At 40.3% G+C, this 13,745-nt stretch overlaps 1 protein-coding gene, 1 non-coding gene and 1 pseudogene across 2 annotated transcripts in view; 2 read left to right on the top strand and 1 right to left on the bottom strand.

Moving 5' to 3' along the window:
* Positions 1-13,745, top strand: part of ZYG11B (zyg-11 family member B, cell cycle regulator) — a 104,651-nt gene that overhangs the window by 74,251 nt on the left and 16,655 nt on the right. Inside the window, exons 9-10 of the mRNA XM_007978734.3 lie at positions 1,938-2,099; positions 2,211-2,258. Coding sequence (XP_007976925.1) covers positions 1,938-2,099; positions 2,211-2,258 — 210 coding nt within the window. The remainder of the gene's footprint in view (positions 1-1,937; positions 2,100-2,210; positions 2,259-13,745) is intronic.
* On the top strand, positions 2,333-2,491 carry LOC119626539 (U4 spliceosomal RNA; annotated as a pseudogene).
* LOC119626294 (U6 spliceosomal RNA) lies at positions 5,359-5,463 on the bottom strand. Its single transcript, XR_005242485.1, has one exon. It is a non-coding gene; the product is annotated as a U6 spliceosomal RNA (small nuclear RNA).

Below are 13,745 nucleotides of genomic sequence, written 5' to 3'. Positions count from 1 at the left end.
AGGAATTTGAGACCAGCATGGTCAACATAGCAAGATTCTGGCTTTAACCAAAAAAAAAAAAAAAAAAAAAAATTAGCCGGGCATGGTGGCATGCACCTGTAGTCTCAGCTACTCAGGAGGTTGAAGCAAGAGGATCGCTTGAGCTGGGGAGTTCGAGTCTGCAGTGAACTATAATTGTGTCACCGTACTCCAGCCTGAGTGATAGAGTGGGATCCCATGTCAAAAAGGAAAGAAAAAAAAAGAAAAATGGTTAATTAAGGTAGTATATGCTAATTACCTAACACTAAATATAATATACATTAGAGAAGTAGAAAAAGATGCTCATTTTGTTTATTTTACTATTTTCAGGGGTAACAGTTTTTAAAAATCGCCTCTTATTGCTATTTATGTCTCTCAGTAATTTTGATATCTTCAAAGATTTTAAAGGAAATGTACCCATGCTTTGGGAGGAAATCAAGCTTAAAGAAGGAATTAGTAGGCCGGGCACGGTGGCTCATACCTGTAATCCTAGCACTTTGGTAGGCTGAGGTGGGTGGATGACCTGAGATCACGAGTTCGAGACCATCGTGGCCAACATGGTGAAAACCCATCTCTACTAAAAATACAAAAATTAGCCAGGCGTGGTGGCATGTGCCTATAATCCCAGCTACTTGGGAGGCTGAGGCAGGAGAATCACTTGAACCCAGGGGGCGGAGGTTGCAGTGAGCTGAGATTGCGTCACTTCGCTCCAGCCTGGGCGAAAGAGCAAGACTCTCTCCCAAAACAAACAAACAAAAAAGGAATTAGTAATAATAGTGATGATTATTATAACTAAATTTTTCTCCCCTGCTCTTAATTACCACCTGCAATCTATAGATGAGGAAACAAACTGGTAAATGAGGTTGTGCAGTTAGATGCAGAGATTTAAGCTCAGGTAGATTTCTTCTAGTGCCACACTCTTAGCTACTATGCTGTTAACTTACCTAACTGTACCTACGTGTTTGTGTTTCTTCAGATTTTTTTTCTGAATTGTGTATAGCCTCTAGTATTATGTTCATTAATGTTTTCTTATATCTGTTTTAGCAGAGCTTCCTTTTTTACCTCCAAAAGTATAATCTAAAAATTGAATTGAATTGTGGATGCCTTATGTAGTTTTAAAACCACTTACTTTTAAAACATACATTTTTTAGGGTAAAGCTATGATAGAACTAATTTACAGTTGGAATTTCAAAGCTATTATCTTGTTTTTTGAAAGGGAGGAAGGGGAAAAGGACATGAAAAGGGAAGGGGAAAGGGGGAAAAATAAAAAGCAAGACAGGCACTGCAGCATCTGCTGTCAGGGAAGGCTGAAGAGGGAGGGGCTGTTATCTTATTTATAGTCAATATAGACTTTAATTCTCTCATCATTGTATGTAGTTTTTCCTTTCTTTTGTTTCTTAAGGAAAAGTTAGAGTTGAATAGTTTAGGTCTTCCTATTCTTACTTTCTCTGACTAAATTGACTATGAACAAATTAGTTAATATTTCTCAGACTCAACTTTCCTAAAAAATGGGAATAACAGTACTACAATATAGAATATAATTTGCTAATCCTTCGTAAGTGTTAGCTTCATTTGCCCTTCTCTTCCTTAACCTTTTTAATTCTAGAATCTAAAATAAGTATATGCTGTGACTGAATGAGTAAGATAGTTGACCCAAGTTTTAATCATTTTGCCTCTAAGTGTTATTTATGGGTGATTACTTTGTAGGTATGACCAGAATAATGTAGAAGTATTTATGAAAATCTTATACTTTTTTCTTGAAGAAAAGTTCAGTCCAAGGGGCTGTTTATTATAAGTACCTTTACAGGAAATGCTTTAAGCCATGAAACTAATCCTCATGGACTTGTGGTTATTAATAACCACAAATTGTAATAGTCCAAAAATGAAAACTTAATTCTGTTTTTTTTTTTTTTTTCCAGCAACTTCTTCAAATAGTGAAGCAGAAAACCAATCAAAATTCAGTGGACACTACGTTGAAATTTACTTTGAGTGCACTTTGGAACCTCACAGATGAATCCCCAACCACTTGTAGACACTTTATTGAAAACCAAGGGTTAGAGCTCTTCATGAGGGTTCTAGAGGTTAGGATGGGAATTTAGCTTACAGTTTTGATATTTATTAATTTATTTACTTTAGCATTTATTTTATATTTGGTTCTTTAACTAATTATAAGTTTCTCTTTCTTTTTACAGTCTTTCCCAACTGAGTCATCCATTCAGCAGAAAGTTCTAGGACTTTTGGTAAGATACAAGCACTTCCTGCTAAGTTCCAAGCTGTATTTATTTTCTGTCTGAAGTAACACATTGAAAGTTGCAGCTCTGCAGTGGCAGTATCATAGCCAATGAGGTCTATCCAAGGCACAGTCATTGCTAACTGAGAACTATTCCCAATACCTCGCCATGATGACTTGAAATATGGTCTGCAATGGCAATTTCTTTCTTTCTTTCTTTTTTTTTTTTTTTTTTTTTTGAGACAGGGTCTCACTTTGTTGCCCAGGCTGGAGTGCAGTGGTGTGATCACAGCTCACTGCAGCCTTGACCTGCTGAGCTCAAGCGGTTCCCCTAACTCAGTCTCCCTAGTAGGTGGGACCATGGGCATGTGCCACAATGCCCAGCTAATTTTTGTACTTTTTGTAGAGGTGGGGTTTTGCCATGTTGCCCAGGCTGGTCTCAAACTCCTGAGCTCAACCAGTCCTCCTCCTACCTTGGCCTCCCATAGTGCTGGGAATGTAGGCATGAGCTGCCTGGTCAGCAGTGGCAAGTTTTGACAATTTCTAGGTGAATGAACAAAAAAAGAAAGAGAGAGAGAAAGAAAGTAAGTTGCTGCTATGATACTTGTAAACAATGACATTGGAAAATAAATATTACTAAATTTAAAAAGACTGTAAAAATATATCATGAGGTCAGGAGATCAAGACCATCCTGGCTAACATGGTGAAACCCCATCTCTACTAAAAATACAAAAAATTAGCAGGATGTGGTGGCACGCGCCTGTAGTCCCAGCTACTCCGGAGGCTGAGGCAGGAGAATTGCTTGAACCCAGGAGGCAGAGCTTGCAGTGAGCCGAGATCACACCATTGCATTCTAGCCCGGGCAACAGAGCAAGACTCCGTCTCAAAAAAAAATCCCACAAATTTGAGAGGCCTAGGTGGGCAGATCACCTGAGGTCAGGAGTTCGTGAACAGCCCAGCCAACATGGTGAAACCCCGTCTCTACTAAAAACACAAAAATTAGCCGGGCGTGGCGGCAGGTGCCTGTAATCCCAGCTACTTGGGAGGCTGAGGCAGGAGAACTGCTTGAATCTGGGAGATGGAGGTTGCAGTGAGCCAAGACCACACCATTACCCTCCAGTCTGGGCAATAAGAGCGAAATTCCATCTCAAAAAAAAAAAAAGAACCACAACTTTTATATGTATATATACATATATACACACACATACACACACACACACACAAAGATTTTTGCCACAGTAAAAGGAAAAATACGTATATGCTTCTTTATGTTTTTTGGTATTATATGAAGTTTCACACTGAGCATGTTTTACTTTTTTAAATTTATTTTTGAGACAGAGTCTGTCACTCTGCTGTCCATGTGGAGTGCAGTGGCACAATCATGGCTCACTGCAGCCTCGACCTGCCAGACTCAAGTGGTTTTCTCACCTTAGCCTCCAGATGCCCAGTTTATTTATTTATTTATTTTGCGGTCTTGCCATGTTGCCCAGGCTGGTCTCAAATTCCTGGGCTCAAGCAGTCTTCCTGCCTCAGCCTCCCAAAGTGCTGGGATTACAGGCATGAGCCACCACACTTGGCCTCGTGTTTCACTTTTATAATTTAGAAAAACAGATCTCATTAAAAAATGTTATCAGGCTGGACATAGTGACTCATGCCTGTAATCCCAACACTTTGGAAGGATGAGGTAAGAGAATTGCTTGAGCCTAGGAGTTTGAGACCAGCCTGAGCAACGAAGCACAACCCGATCTCTACAAAAAATAAAATAAGAAAATTAGCTGAACATGGTGACTTGCACCTGTAGTTCCAGCTAGTGGGGAAGCTCAAGCAGGAGGATCGCTTGAGCCTAGCAGTTTGAGGGCTGCAGTGAGCTATGCTCATCCCACTGCACACCAGCTTGGGTGGTAGAGTGAGACCTGGTCTCTTAAAAATAAAAGTCATTAACCTACAAGTGTTCTTAGATTCTGTGTTTGATAGTTAATGATTACTACTTAAAGACTGCTTACAAAGGCCAGGCACAGTGGCTCATGCCTGTAATCCCAGCACTTTGGGAGGGTGAGGCAGGCGGATCACCTGAGGTCAGGAATTTGAGACCAGCCTACCCAACATAGTGAAACCCCATGTCTATTAAAAATACAAAAGTTAGCCGGATGTGCTGGTGCACACCTATAATCCCAGCTACTCAGGAGGCTGAGGCATGAGAATCACTTGAACCTGGGAGGTGGAGGTTGCTGTGAGCCGAGATTGTACCATTGCACTCCAGTCTGGGCAACAGAGCAAGACTGTCTCAAAAAAAAAACAAAACAGCCGGGCGCGGTGGCTCACGCCTGTAATCCCAGCACTTTGGGAGGCCGAGACGGGCGGATCACGAGGTCAGCAGATCGAGACCATCCTCGCTAACACGGTGAAACCCCGTCTCTACTAAAAATACGAAAAAAAAAAAACTAGCCGGGCGTAGTGGCGGGCGCCTGTAGTCCCAGCTACTTGGGAGGCTGAGGCAGGAGAATGGCGAGAACCCGGGAGGCGGAGCTTGCAGTGAGCCGAAATCGCGCCACCGCACTCCAGCCTGGGAGACTGAGCAAGACTCCGTCTCAAAAAAAAAAAAAAAAAAAAACAAACAAACAAAAAAAAAAAAACAAAAAACCTGCTTGCAAATCACATATGTCTTAATATGTTACATATAGATTAAAGTAAGCCCTCTAGGATTTTGAGACAAAGGTAAAAGATCAAATGTTTTGTCAGCTTAAATTGCTGCAACAGGCAAAGTGCCTATGTGGCAAAAGCCATTTTAGTTTATTTTTTATTTTTGAAAAAAAATACTGGTCGGGTGCAGTGGCTCACGCCTATAATCCCAGCACTTTGGGAGGCTGAGGCGGTGGATCACCTGAGGTCGGGAGTTCGAGAACAGTGTGACCAAATGAAGAAATCTTGTTGCTACTAAAAATACAAAATTAGCCGGGTATAGAGGCGCATATCTGTAATCCCAGCTGTTCGAGAGGCTAAGGCAGGAGAATCACTTGAACCCAGAAGGTGGAGGTTGCTGTGAGGCAAGATCGCGCCATTGTGTTCCAGCCTGGGCAACAAGAGTGAAACTCTGTCTCAAAAAAAAAAAAAAAAAAATGGAGCACTTCGCAAATTTACATGTATCCCTGCACAGGGGCCATGCTAATGTTCACTGTACCGTTCCAATTTTAGTATGTATGCTGCCAAGCGAGCACACAAAAGCAGACCTCTGCTCTCAAGGAATTAGATTATGGAAAGCATAGATTAGTGAGTTAAAAAATGTAAATTGGAGCTTGTTTTCCACATGCAAGCAGTGAGGAGATGGATTTTTAGGAAAGCTGAGGACTGCCATTTAAGGAGGACCTATCTGTTCGTTGTAGCCTTCATTATATAAGGTAGAAAATGGAAAACAACCTAAATGTCCAGCAGTAGAGGAATTATTAAATAAATAACAGCATTTGATTATTTTATTCAGGGTTAATATGATTATTTGATAGAGAAGTTGGCTCCGGTCACCTGAAAGGTGGAATTTATTTATTTATTTATTTATTTTTTTGAGACGGAGTCTTGCTCTGTCGCCCGAGCTGGAGTGCAGTGGCCGGATCTCAGCTCACTGCAAGCTCCACCTCCCGGGTTTACGCCATTCTCCTGCCTCAGCCTCCCGAGTAGCTGGGACTACAGGCACCAGCCACCTCGCCTGGCTAGCTTTTTGTATTTTCTTAGTAGAGACGGGGTTTCACCGTGTTAGCCAGGATGGTCTCGATCTCCTGACCTCGTGATCCGCCCATCTCGGCCTCCCAAAGTGCTGGGATTACAGGCTTGAGCCACCACGCCCGGCGAAAGGTGGAATTTATTTTAAGTATTTGTGGGTCGGGTACAGTAGCTCACGCCTGTAATCACAGCACTTAGGGAGGCTGAGGTGGGTGGATCACAGGTGGTCAGGAGTTCAAGACCAGCCTAGCCAACATGGTGAAATCCCATTTCCACTGAAAATACAAAAATTAGCCAGGCGTGGTGGCACATGCCTGTCCCAACTACTCAGAAAGCTGAAGCAGGAGAATTGCTTGAACCTAGGAGGCAGAGGCTGCAGTGAGCCAAGATTGCGCCACTGCACTCCAAGCCTGGGCAACAGAGCAAGACTCTGTCTCAAAAAAAACTGAAACAACAACAACAACAAAAAAAGATTCCATCTCAAAAAAAGAAAACAAAAAAAACCTATACTATTTTTAAATTTCAAAAGGAATACATGTTTATTATAACTAGTGAAACAGTGCAAAAATGTATTTAACATCCTTAAGGCTCTGTCTCCAACTTTTCATCATTTTTATCTCCGTGAAGTTATTAATGTTAATATAACTTTATATGTTTACTTCCATATTTTTCTCTATTACCTTGTGATTAAATTGTTTCAATAATTTGAGATATTCTAATTTAATTCTTTATGGTGAGAGAATATGCTTTGTTTGGTTTGAGTCCTTCTGAATTTATTGAGACTTGTGTATGGCCAAGGATATGGTCTATTTTGGTAAATATTCCATATACACTTGAGAGGAATGGGTATGGTCTTATTATTGGGTATAGTGTTCTATAAATGACAATCGGGTCACTGATTGTTAATTAGCTTGATTAATTAGCACTAATTAATAATTAGATTGTACAGTGTCACAGTTGACACTGTACAACTCTACCACATCCTTACTAATTTTCTAATTTTACCCATTCTATCAATTATTGACAAAGGAGTTTTGAAATCTCTGACTATAATTGTAGATGTGTATTTCTCCTTACAGTTCTATCAGCTTTTTCTTCATGTATTTTGAAACTCTATTATTAGATGTATAAACATTTAGAATTATGTCCTCCTGATTAATGGACTCCTGTGACATTACCAAATGACTTTCTTTACCCCTGGTAATATCCTCTACTTTGAAGTCTGCTTTGGTACTGATATAGCCATCTGTACTTTCTTTTGTCTAGTGTTAGCATAGTATTTCTTGTTTTATCCTTTTACTTTTACCCAATATTTGTCTTTATACTTAAAATGTATTTCTTGTAGATAGCATATGCCTTGCATACTGCTTTTTTATCTAGTTTGAAAATAGCTGTTTCTTATTTGGGGTATTTGTATCATTTACATGTCCTGTGATTTTTTATTTTTTTAAAATAATAAAAAATAATAATTGTGTATGTGGAGTACAATTTTTTTTTTTCTTGTGATGGAGTCTCACTCTGTCGCCCAGGCTGGAGTGCAGTGGTGTGATCTCAGCTCACTGCAAGCTCCGCCTCCTGGGTTCACGCTATTATCCTGCCTCAGCCTCCCGAGTAGCTGGGACTGCAGGCGCCCACCACCACGCCTGGCTAGTTTTTTGTATTTTTAGTAGAGACGGGGTTTCACTGTGTTAGCCAGGATGGCCTCAATCTCCTGACCTCATGATCTGCCCACCTCGGCCTCCTAAAGTGTTGGGATTACAGGCCTGAGCCCCTGCGCCTGGCTGTCATTTTTTTTTTTTTTTTTTTTTTTTTTTGAGACAGAGTCTTGCTCTGTCGCCCAGGCTACAGGGCAGTTGGTCAGTCTCAGCTCACTGCAACCTCCGCCTCCTGGGTTCAAGTGTTTCTCTTGCCTCAGCCTCCTGAGTAGCTGGGGTTACAGATGTGTGCCACCATGCCTGGCTTTTTTTTTTTTTTTTTTTTTTTTTTTTTGTAGAGACTGGGTTTCACCATGTTGGCCAGGCTGTTCATGAACTTCTGGCCTCAAGTGATCTGCCCGACTCAGCCTCCCAAAGTGCTGGGATTACAGGCATGAGGCACTGTCCTGGCCTAATGTAATGTTTTGATGTATGTGTTTAATCATTGTGGAATGATTAAATCAAGCTGATTAACATACTCATCACCTTACATACTTACTGTTTTTGTAGTGAGAGCATTTAAAATTTATTCTTGGCTGGGTGCAGTGGCTTACACCTATAATCCCTAAATTAATAATAATGTATTGTACACTTCAGAATTGCTAAGAGTAAATTTTTTTTTTTTTTTGAGACAAGGTGTCAATCTGTCACCCAGGCTGGAGTGTAGTGGCATGATCTCAGCTCACTGCAGCCTCGACCTCCTGGGCTAAAGCAATTCCCCTACCTCAACTTCCTGAGTAGTTGGAACTATAGGCACATACCACCATGCCCAGCTAATGTTTAAATTTTTGTAGAGATGGGATTTTGCCATATTGCCCAGGCTGGTCTTGAACTCCTGAACTCAAGTGATCCACCCACCTTGGCCTCCCAAAGTGCTGGGATCATAGGTGTGCACCACCACGTCCAGCCTAGTGTCATTTTTCTTCAGCCTAAAAGACATCCTTTAACGTTTCTTACAGTGTGGATCTGCTGATGATGAATTCTTCAGCTTTTGTCTGACTGAAAACATCTTTACTTAACCTTTGTTTTTGAAAGATACTTTTATCAGGTATATAATTCTAGATTGACATTACTTTAAAGATACTGATTAGCTTCTTTCTGACTTGCTTCTTTCTAATAAAAAATCTGATGTCATCATTATCTTTATACTTACATATGTACATGTTCTTTTCCTCTGGCTACTTTTAAGATTTAAGATTAGTTGGCTGGAAGTGGTGGCTCACGCATGTAATCCCAGCACTTTGGGAGGCCAAGGTGGGTGGATCACCTAAGGTCAGGAGTTTGAGACCAGCCTGGCCAATATGGTGAAACCCCGTCTCTACTAAAAATAACAGAAATTAGCTGGGCATGGTGGCAGATGCCTGTAACCCCAGCTACTTAGGAGGCTGAGACAGGAGAATCCCTTGAACCCAGGAGGCGGAGGTTGCAATGAGCTGAGATTGTGCCATTGCACTCCAGCCTGGGCAACAAGAGCGAAACTCCATCTCAAAAAAAGAAAAAAAATGATTTAAAATTAGTAACAATTTTGAATATTTGATTATACATGTCTTGATGTAATTAACTTCATGTTTCCTATATTTGGGATTTATTGAGCTGCTCAGATATATAGGTCTATAGTTTTCATCAAGTTTGGAAAGTTTTTAGCCATTATTTCTTCAAAATTTTTTTTTGTGCAGATGGGATCTTGCTGTATTGTCCAGGCTGGTCTCAAACTCCTGGCCTCAAGCACTTCTCCCACCTTACCCTCCCAAAGTGCTGGGCTTATAGGAGTAAGCTACTGTGACCTGCCCATTTCCCTAAAAAAAATTTTGCAGCCCTTCTCCCCACATTGGAGTCCTTTGGAGACTCTAATTTGCACATATTAAGCTGCTTGACATTGTCCCACAGCTTACTGATGCTCTTTAATGTTTTTGTTCTTTTGTATTCTGTGTGTTTCAGTTTGGATAGTTTCCCTTGCTATGCCTTCAGTTCGATAATTTTTTTCATCTGCAATATCTAATCTGCTATAATGCCATCTAGTATATTTTTTCATCTTAGACATTGTCATTTTCATCCCTACAAGTTCAATTTAGGTGTTTTTTGTATCTTCTGTGTTCCTACTTTTTGAATATATGAAATAAAATTTTAATAACTCTTTATCCTAATTGGCTAGTTTTACTTAGTATCTATGTCAGTTCAGGGTCAATTTCGAGTGATTCTTCTCCTCATTATAAGTCATGTTTTCGTGAAACTTGGCATGCTTAGGTTTTAATTTACTTTTTAAAAAAATTATTATTTTTTAAATTGTGGTAAACAACGTAAAATTTACCGTCTTAACCATTTTTAAGTGTATTGTTCAGTGGTAATAAATACGTTCATAATGTTGTAGAACCATCACTACCACTTATCTCTGTAACTGCTTTCATCTTGTAAAACTGAAAGTCTGTAACCATTAAACAATACTATTCCATTCCCCCACTCTCTGCAGCCCCTCATAACCACCATTCTGTTTTCTGTCTCTATGATTTTAACTCCTTAACTACTTCATGTAAGTGGAATCATACAGTATTTGTCTTGTAACTAGCTTACTTCACTTACAGTATTGTCCTCATGGTTCATCCATGTTGTAGTGTATGTCAGAATTTCATTGTATATATAGGCCGGGTGCGGTGGCTCACGCCTGTAATCCCAGCACTTTGGGAGGCCGAGGTGGGCGGATCACGAGGTCAGGAGATCGAGACCATCCTGGCTAACACAGTGAAACCCCATCTCTACTAAAAATACAAAAAATTAGCCGGGCATGGTGGGTGCCTGTGGTCCCAGCTACTTGGGAGGCTGAGGCAGGAGAATGGCGTGAACCCAGAAGGCAGAGCTTGCAGTGAGCCGAGATTGTGCCACTGCGCTCCAGCCTGGGTGAGAGCGAGACTCCGTCTCAAAAAAAAAAAAAAAATTTCATCGTATATATAGACCACATTTTCCTTATCCATCCATTTGTTGGACACTCGGGTTGCTTCCATGGTTTTGCTATTGTGAATAATGCTTCTATGAAGATGAGTGTACAGATATCTCATGACAACCTCCACCTCCCGGGTTCAAGCAATTCTTCTGCCTCAGCCTTCCTGAGTAGCTGGGATTTTAGGCATGTGCCACCATGCCTGGCTAATTTTGTATTTTTAGTAGAGACGGGTTTTCTCCCTGTTGGTCAGGCTGGTCTCGAACTCCCCTCAGGTGATTCGCCCACCTCGGCCTCCCAAAGTGCTGGGATTACAGGTGTGAGTCACCGTGCCCAGTCACAAATATCTCTTTAAGACTCTACTTTGAATTTTGTGGGGTATAGTTCCAGAAATAGAATTACTGTATCATGTGATAATTCTATTTTTAAATTTTGAAGAACTACCATACTGTTTTCCACAGCAGCTGTACTGTTTTGCATTCCCACCAATAGTGTCCAAGGGTTTCAATTTCTCCACACCCTCACCGCTTGTTATTTTCTGTTTTTTTTTTTTTAATAGTAGCCATTCTAATGGGTGTGAGATAGCATCTTGTAGTTTTTATTTGCATTTCTCTAATGATAAGTGGTGTTGAGTATATTTTTATGGGTTTATAGGCCATTTGTATATCTTCTTCGGAGAAATATCTATTCAATTCCTTTGTCTATTTTTAAATTGGGTTGTTTGTTTTTTGTTGTTGTATTTTAGGAGTTCTCTATATATTCTGGATATTAGTCCCTTACCAGATATATGACTTGCAAATATTTTCTCCCATCCTGCTTGGTAGTTTTTGATTGAATGCCAGACTTTGTGAATTTTACCTTCTTGGTTGCTGAATATTTTTGTTTTTCTATGAATATTCTTGAACTTTGTTCTGTGATGCAGTTAACTTACTTTTAAACATTTTGATCACTGTGGGTCTTGCTTTTTATGATTTATTAGGAGGTTCCAGAGCAGTGGTCAGGCTAGGGCTAATTATTCTCTACTACTGAAACAAGACATTCCTGAGGACTCTACCCAGTGCCTTGTGAATGAAAGGTTTTTTTATGCTGGGTGATGAGAACAAGCAGCCCTCTGTGAGCACTGCGCACTTTTCTCTGACTCTTTAGATGGTTCTTTTCCTGCCCTCAGGTATCTTCCTTGTGTTCATTTTGTTATCATTACTCTGCTGAATGGAGTGGGACTCTGCAGATCGCTGGACTCGCTTTATTTGCAAGTTCTCTTCTCCCTGGTGTTCTGTCCTGTGAGTTACCTTCGTTTCTGTGGACTGTTCACCTCATCTCCTACTCTGTTCAGTCTACTGCGCTCTCTTTCAGGTCTGTATCCCTATGCTACCGCCTGGAAACTTTTTCAAGGCAGTAGCTCACTTTGTTTTCCATCTAGTAAAGGACACTAAGAGTCAGTGTCCTTTATTGCTTGTGGCCAGTATCTTGAGATTGTTTTTTCATATTTATTTGGATTTTTCAGTTGTTTCAGGCAGATGTTTAAATCTGTTTTTACTCCACCATGGCCAGAAGCAGGAGTGCTCATCAATCCTCAATTTAAAAATGAGAAATTGGCCGGGCACAGTGGCTCACGCCTGTAATCCCAACACTTTGGGAGGCCAAGGTGGGCAGATCACCTGAGGTCAGGAGTTCGAGACCAGCCTGGCCAACATAGCGAAACCCCATCTCTACTAAAAATATAAAAATTAGCCGGTCATGGTGGTGGCTGCCTGTAATCCCAGCTACTCGGAGGCTGAGGCTGGAGAATCACTTGAATCCAGGAGGTGGAGGTTGCAGTGAGCCAAGATCCTGCCATTGCACTCCAGCCTGAGCGACAGAACAAGACTCCATCTCAAAAAAAAAAAGAAAAAGAGAAATTTATCTTTCATATTTACTCACATTTCTCATTCTGTTCTTTTTTTACATTTATTGTCCTATAGGTGTGCTGGCAATGACTTTTCACTCTGGTGTTGTTTACCTAACAAAGTTTTTTATTTTGCTTTGATATTTTGAATGATAAATTTTTGGTTGGCTATTGAAGTCTAAGTGGACACTTTTTTTCTGTTGAATCTTTGGATTTATAATTTTTATCACATTTTACAAAAATTTTGGCCATTATTTCTTCAAATACCTTTTTTATACCCTCTCTACTCTCTGCTTCTTCTATAACTTCAGTTATAAGCATGTTAGACTTAACATTATCCCACAGGTCCCAAAACTCCTCTATTGGCTTTTTTCCCCAGTTTGATTTTTTCTTCTGTACTTTGATTTGGATGGTTTCTATTTCTTTTTGTGTGTGTGATTAGAGACAGGGTCTCCCTATGTTGCCCAGGTTGGTTTTGAACTCCTCGCCTGAAGTGATCCTCCCACTTCAACCTCCCAAAGTGCTAGGATTACAGGTGTGAACCAGCATGCCCTGCCATAGATGCTTTTTATTTCTCTGTTGTTTAGTCCACTGATTGTTTTTTGGGAAGCATCTCATCTGCTGTTAATCTCATCCAATATATTTTGCTTTTCAGATATTTAGCTTTTTTTTATTTCTATAAGTTACATTTAGGTCTTTCTTATATCTTCATTTTCTCCCTTCATGTTTATGTCTGCATTTCATCTGGAATTATATTTATAATAGCTGCTTTAAGTCCTTGTCCGCTAATTATATTATCTCTGTTATTTTTTAGTCCATTTCTATGGATTGATTTTTCTCCTGGTTATGAATCATATTTTTCTGCCCCTTTGTATGCCTGGTAATTTTTTTATTGGATGCTGGTCCTTGTGAAATGTAAATTGGTGATTGCTAGGTTTTGTTATTTTTCTCTAAAGAGTCTTGTACTTTGTTCTTGCATGCAGTTACTTGCAGATCATTTGCTCCTCTTAAAGCTTGTTTATGTGTTACTTTATTTTATTATTTTTTTGTGTGAGATGGAGTCTCGCTCTGTTGCCCAGGCTAGACTGCAGTGACACAATTTCCACTCACTGCAACCTCTGCCTCCCAGGTTCAAGCAATTCTCCTGCCTCAGCTTCCCAAGTAGCTGGAATTACAGGCACATGACACCACGCCCAGCTAATTTTTCTGTTTTTTTTAGTAGAGACAGGGTTTCTCCATGTTGACCAGGATGGTCTCGAACTCCTGACCTCAGGT

The sequence above is a fragment of the Chlorocebus sabaeus genome, chromosome 20 (genome assembly GCF_047675955.1).
Source record: "Chlorocebus sabaeus isolate Y175 chromosome 20, mChlSab1.0.hap1, whole genome shotgun sequence".
NCBI classification, from domain to species: domain Eukaryota; kingdom Metazoa; phylum Chordata; class Mammalia; order Primates; family Cercopithecidae; genus Chlorocebus; species Chlorocebus sabaeus.
This window is presented reverse-complemented; position numbering and strand designations above follow the sequence as displayed.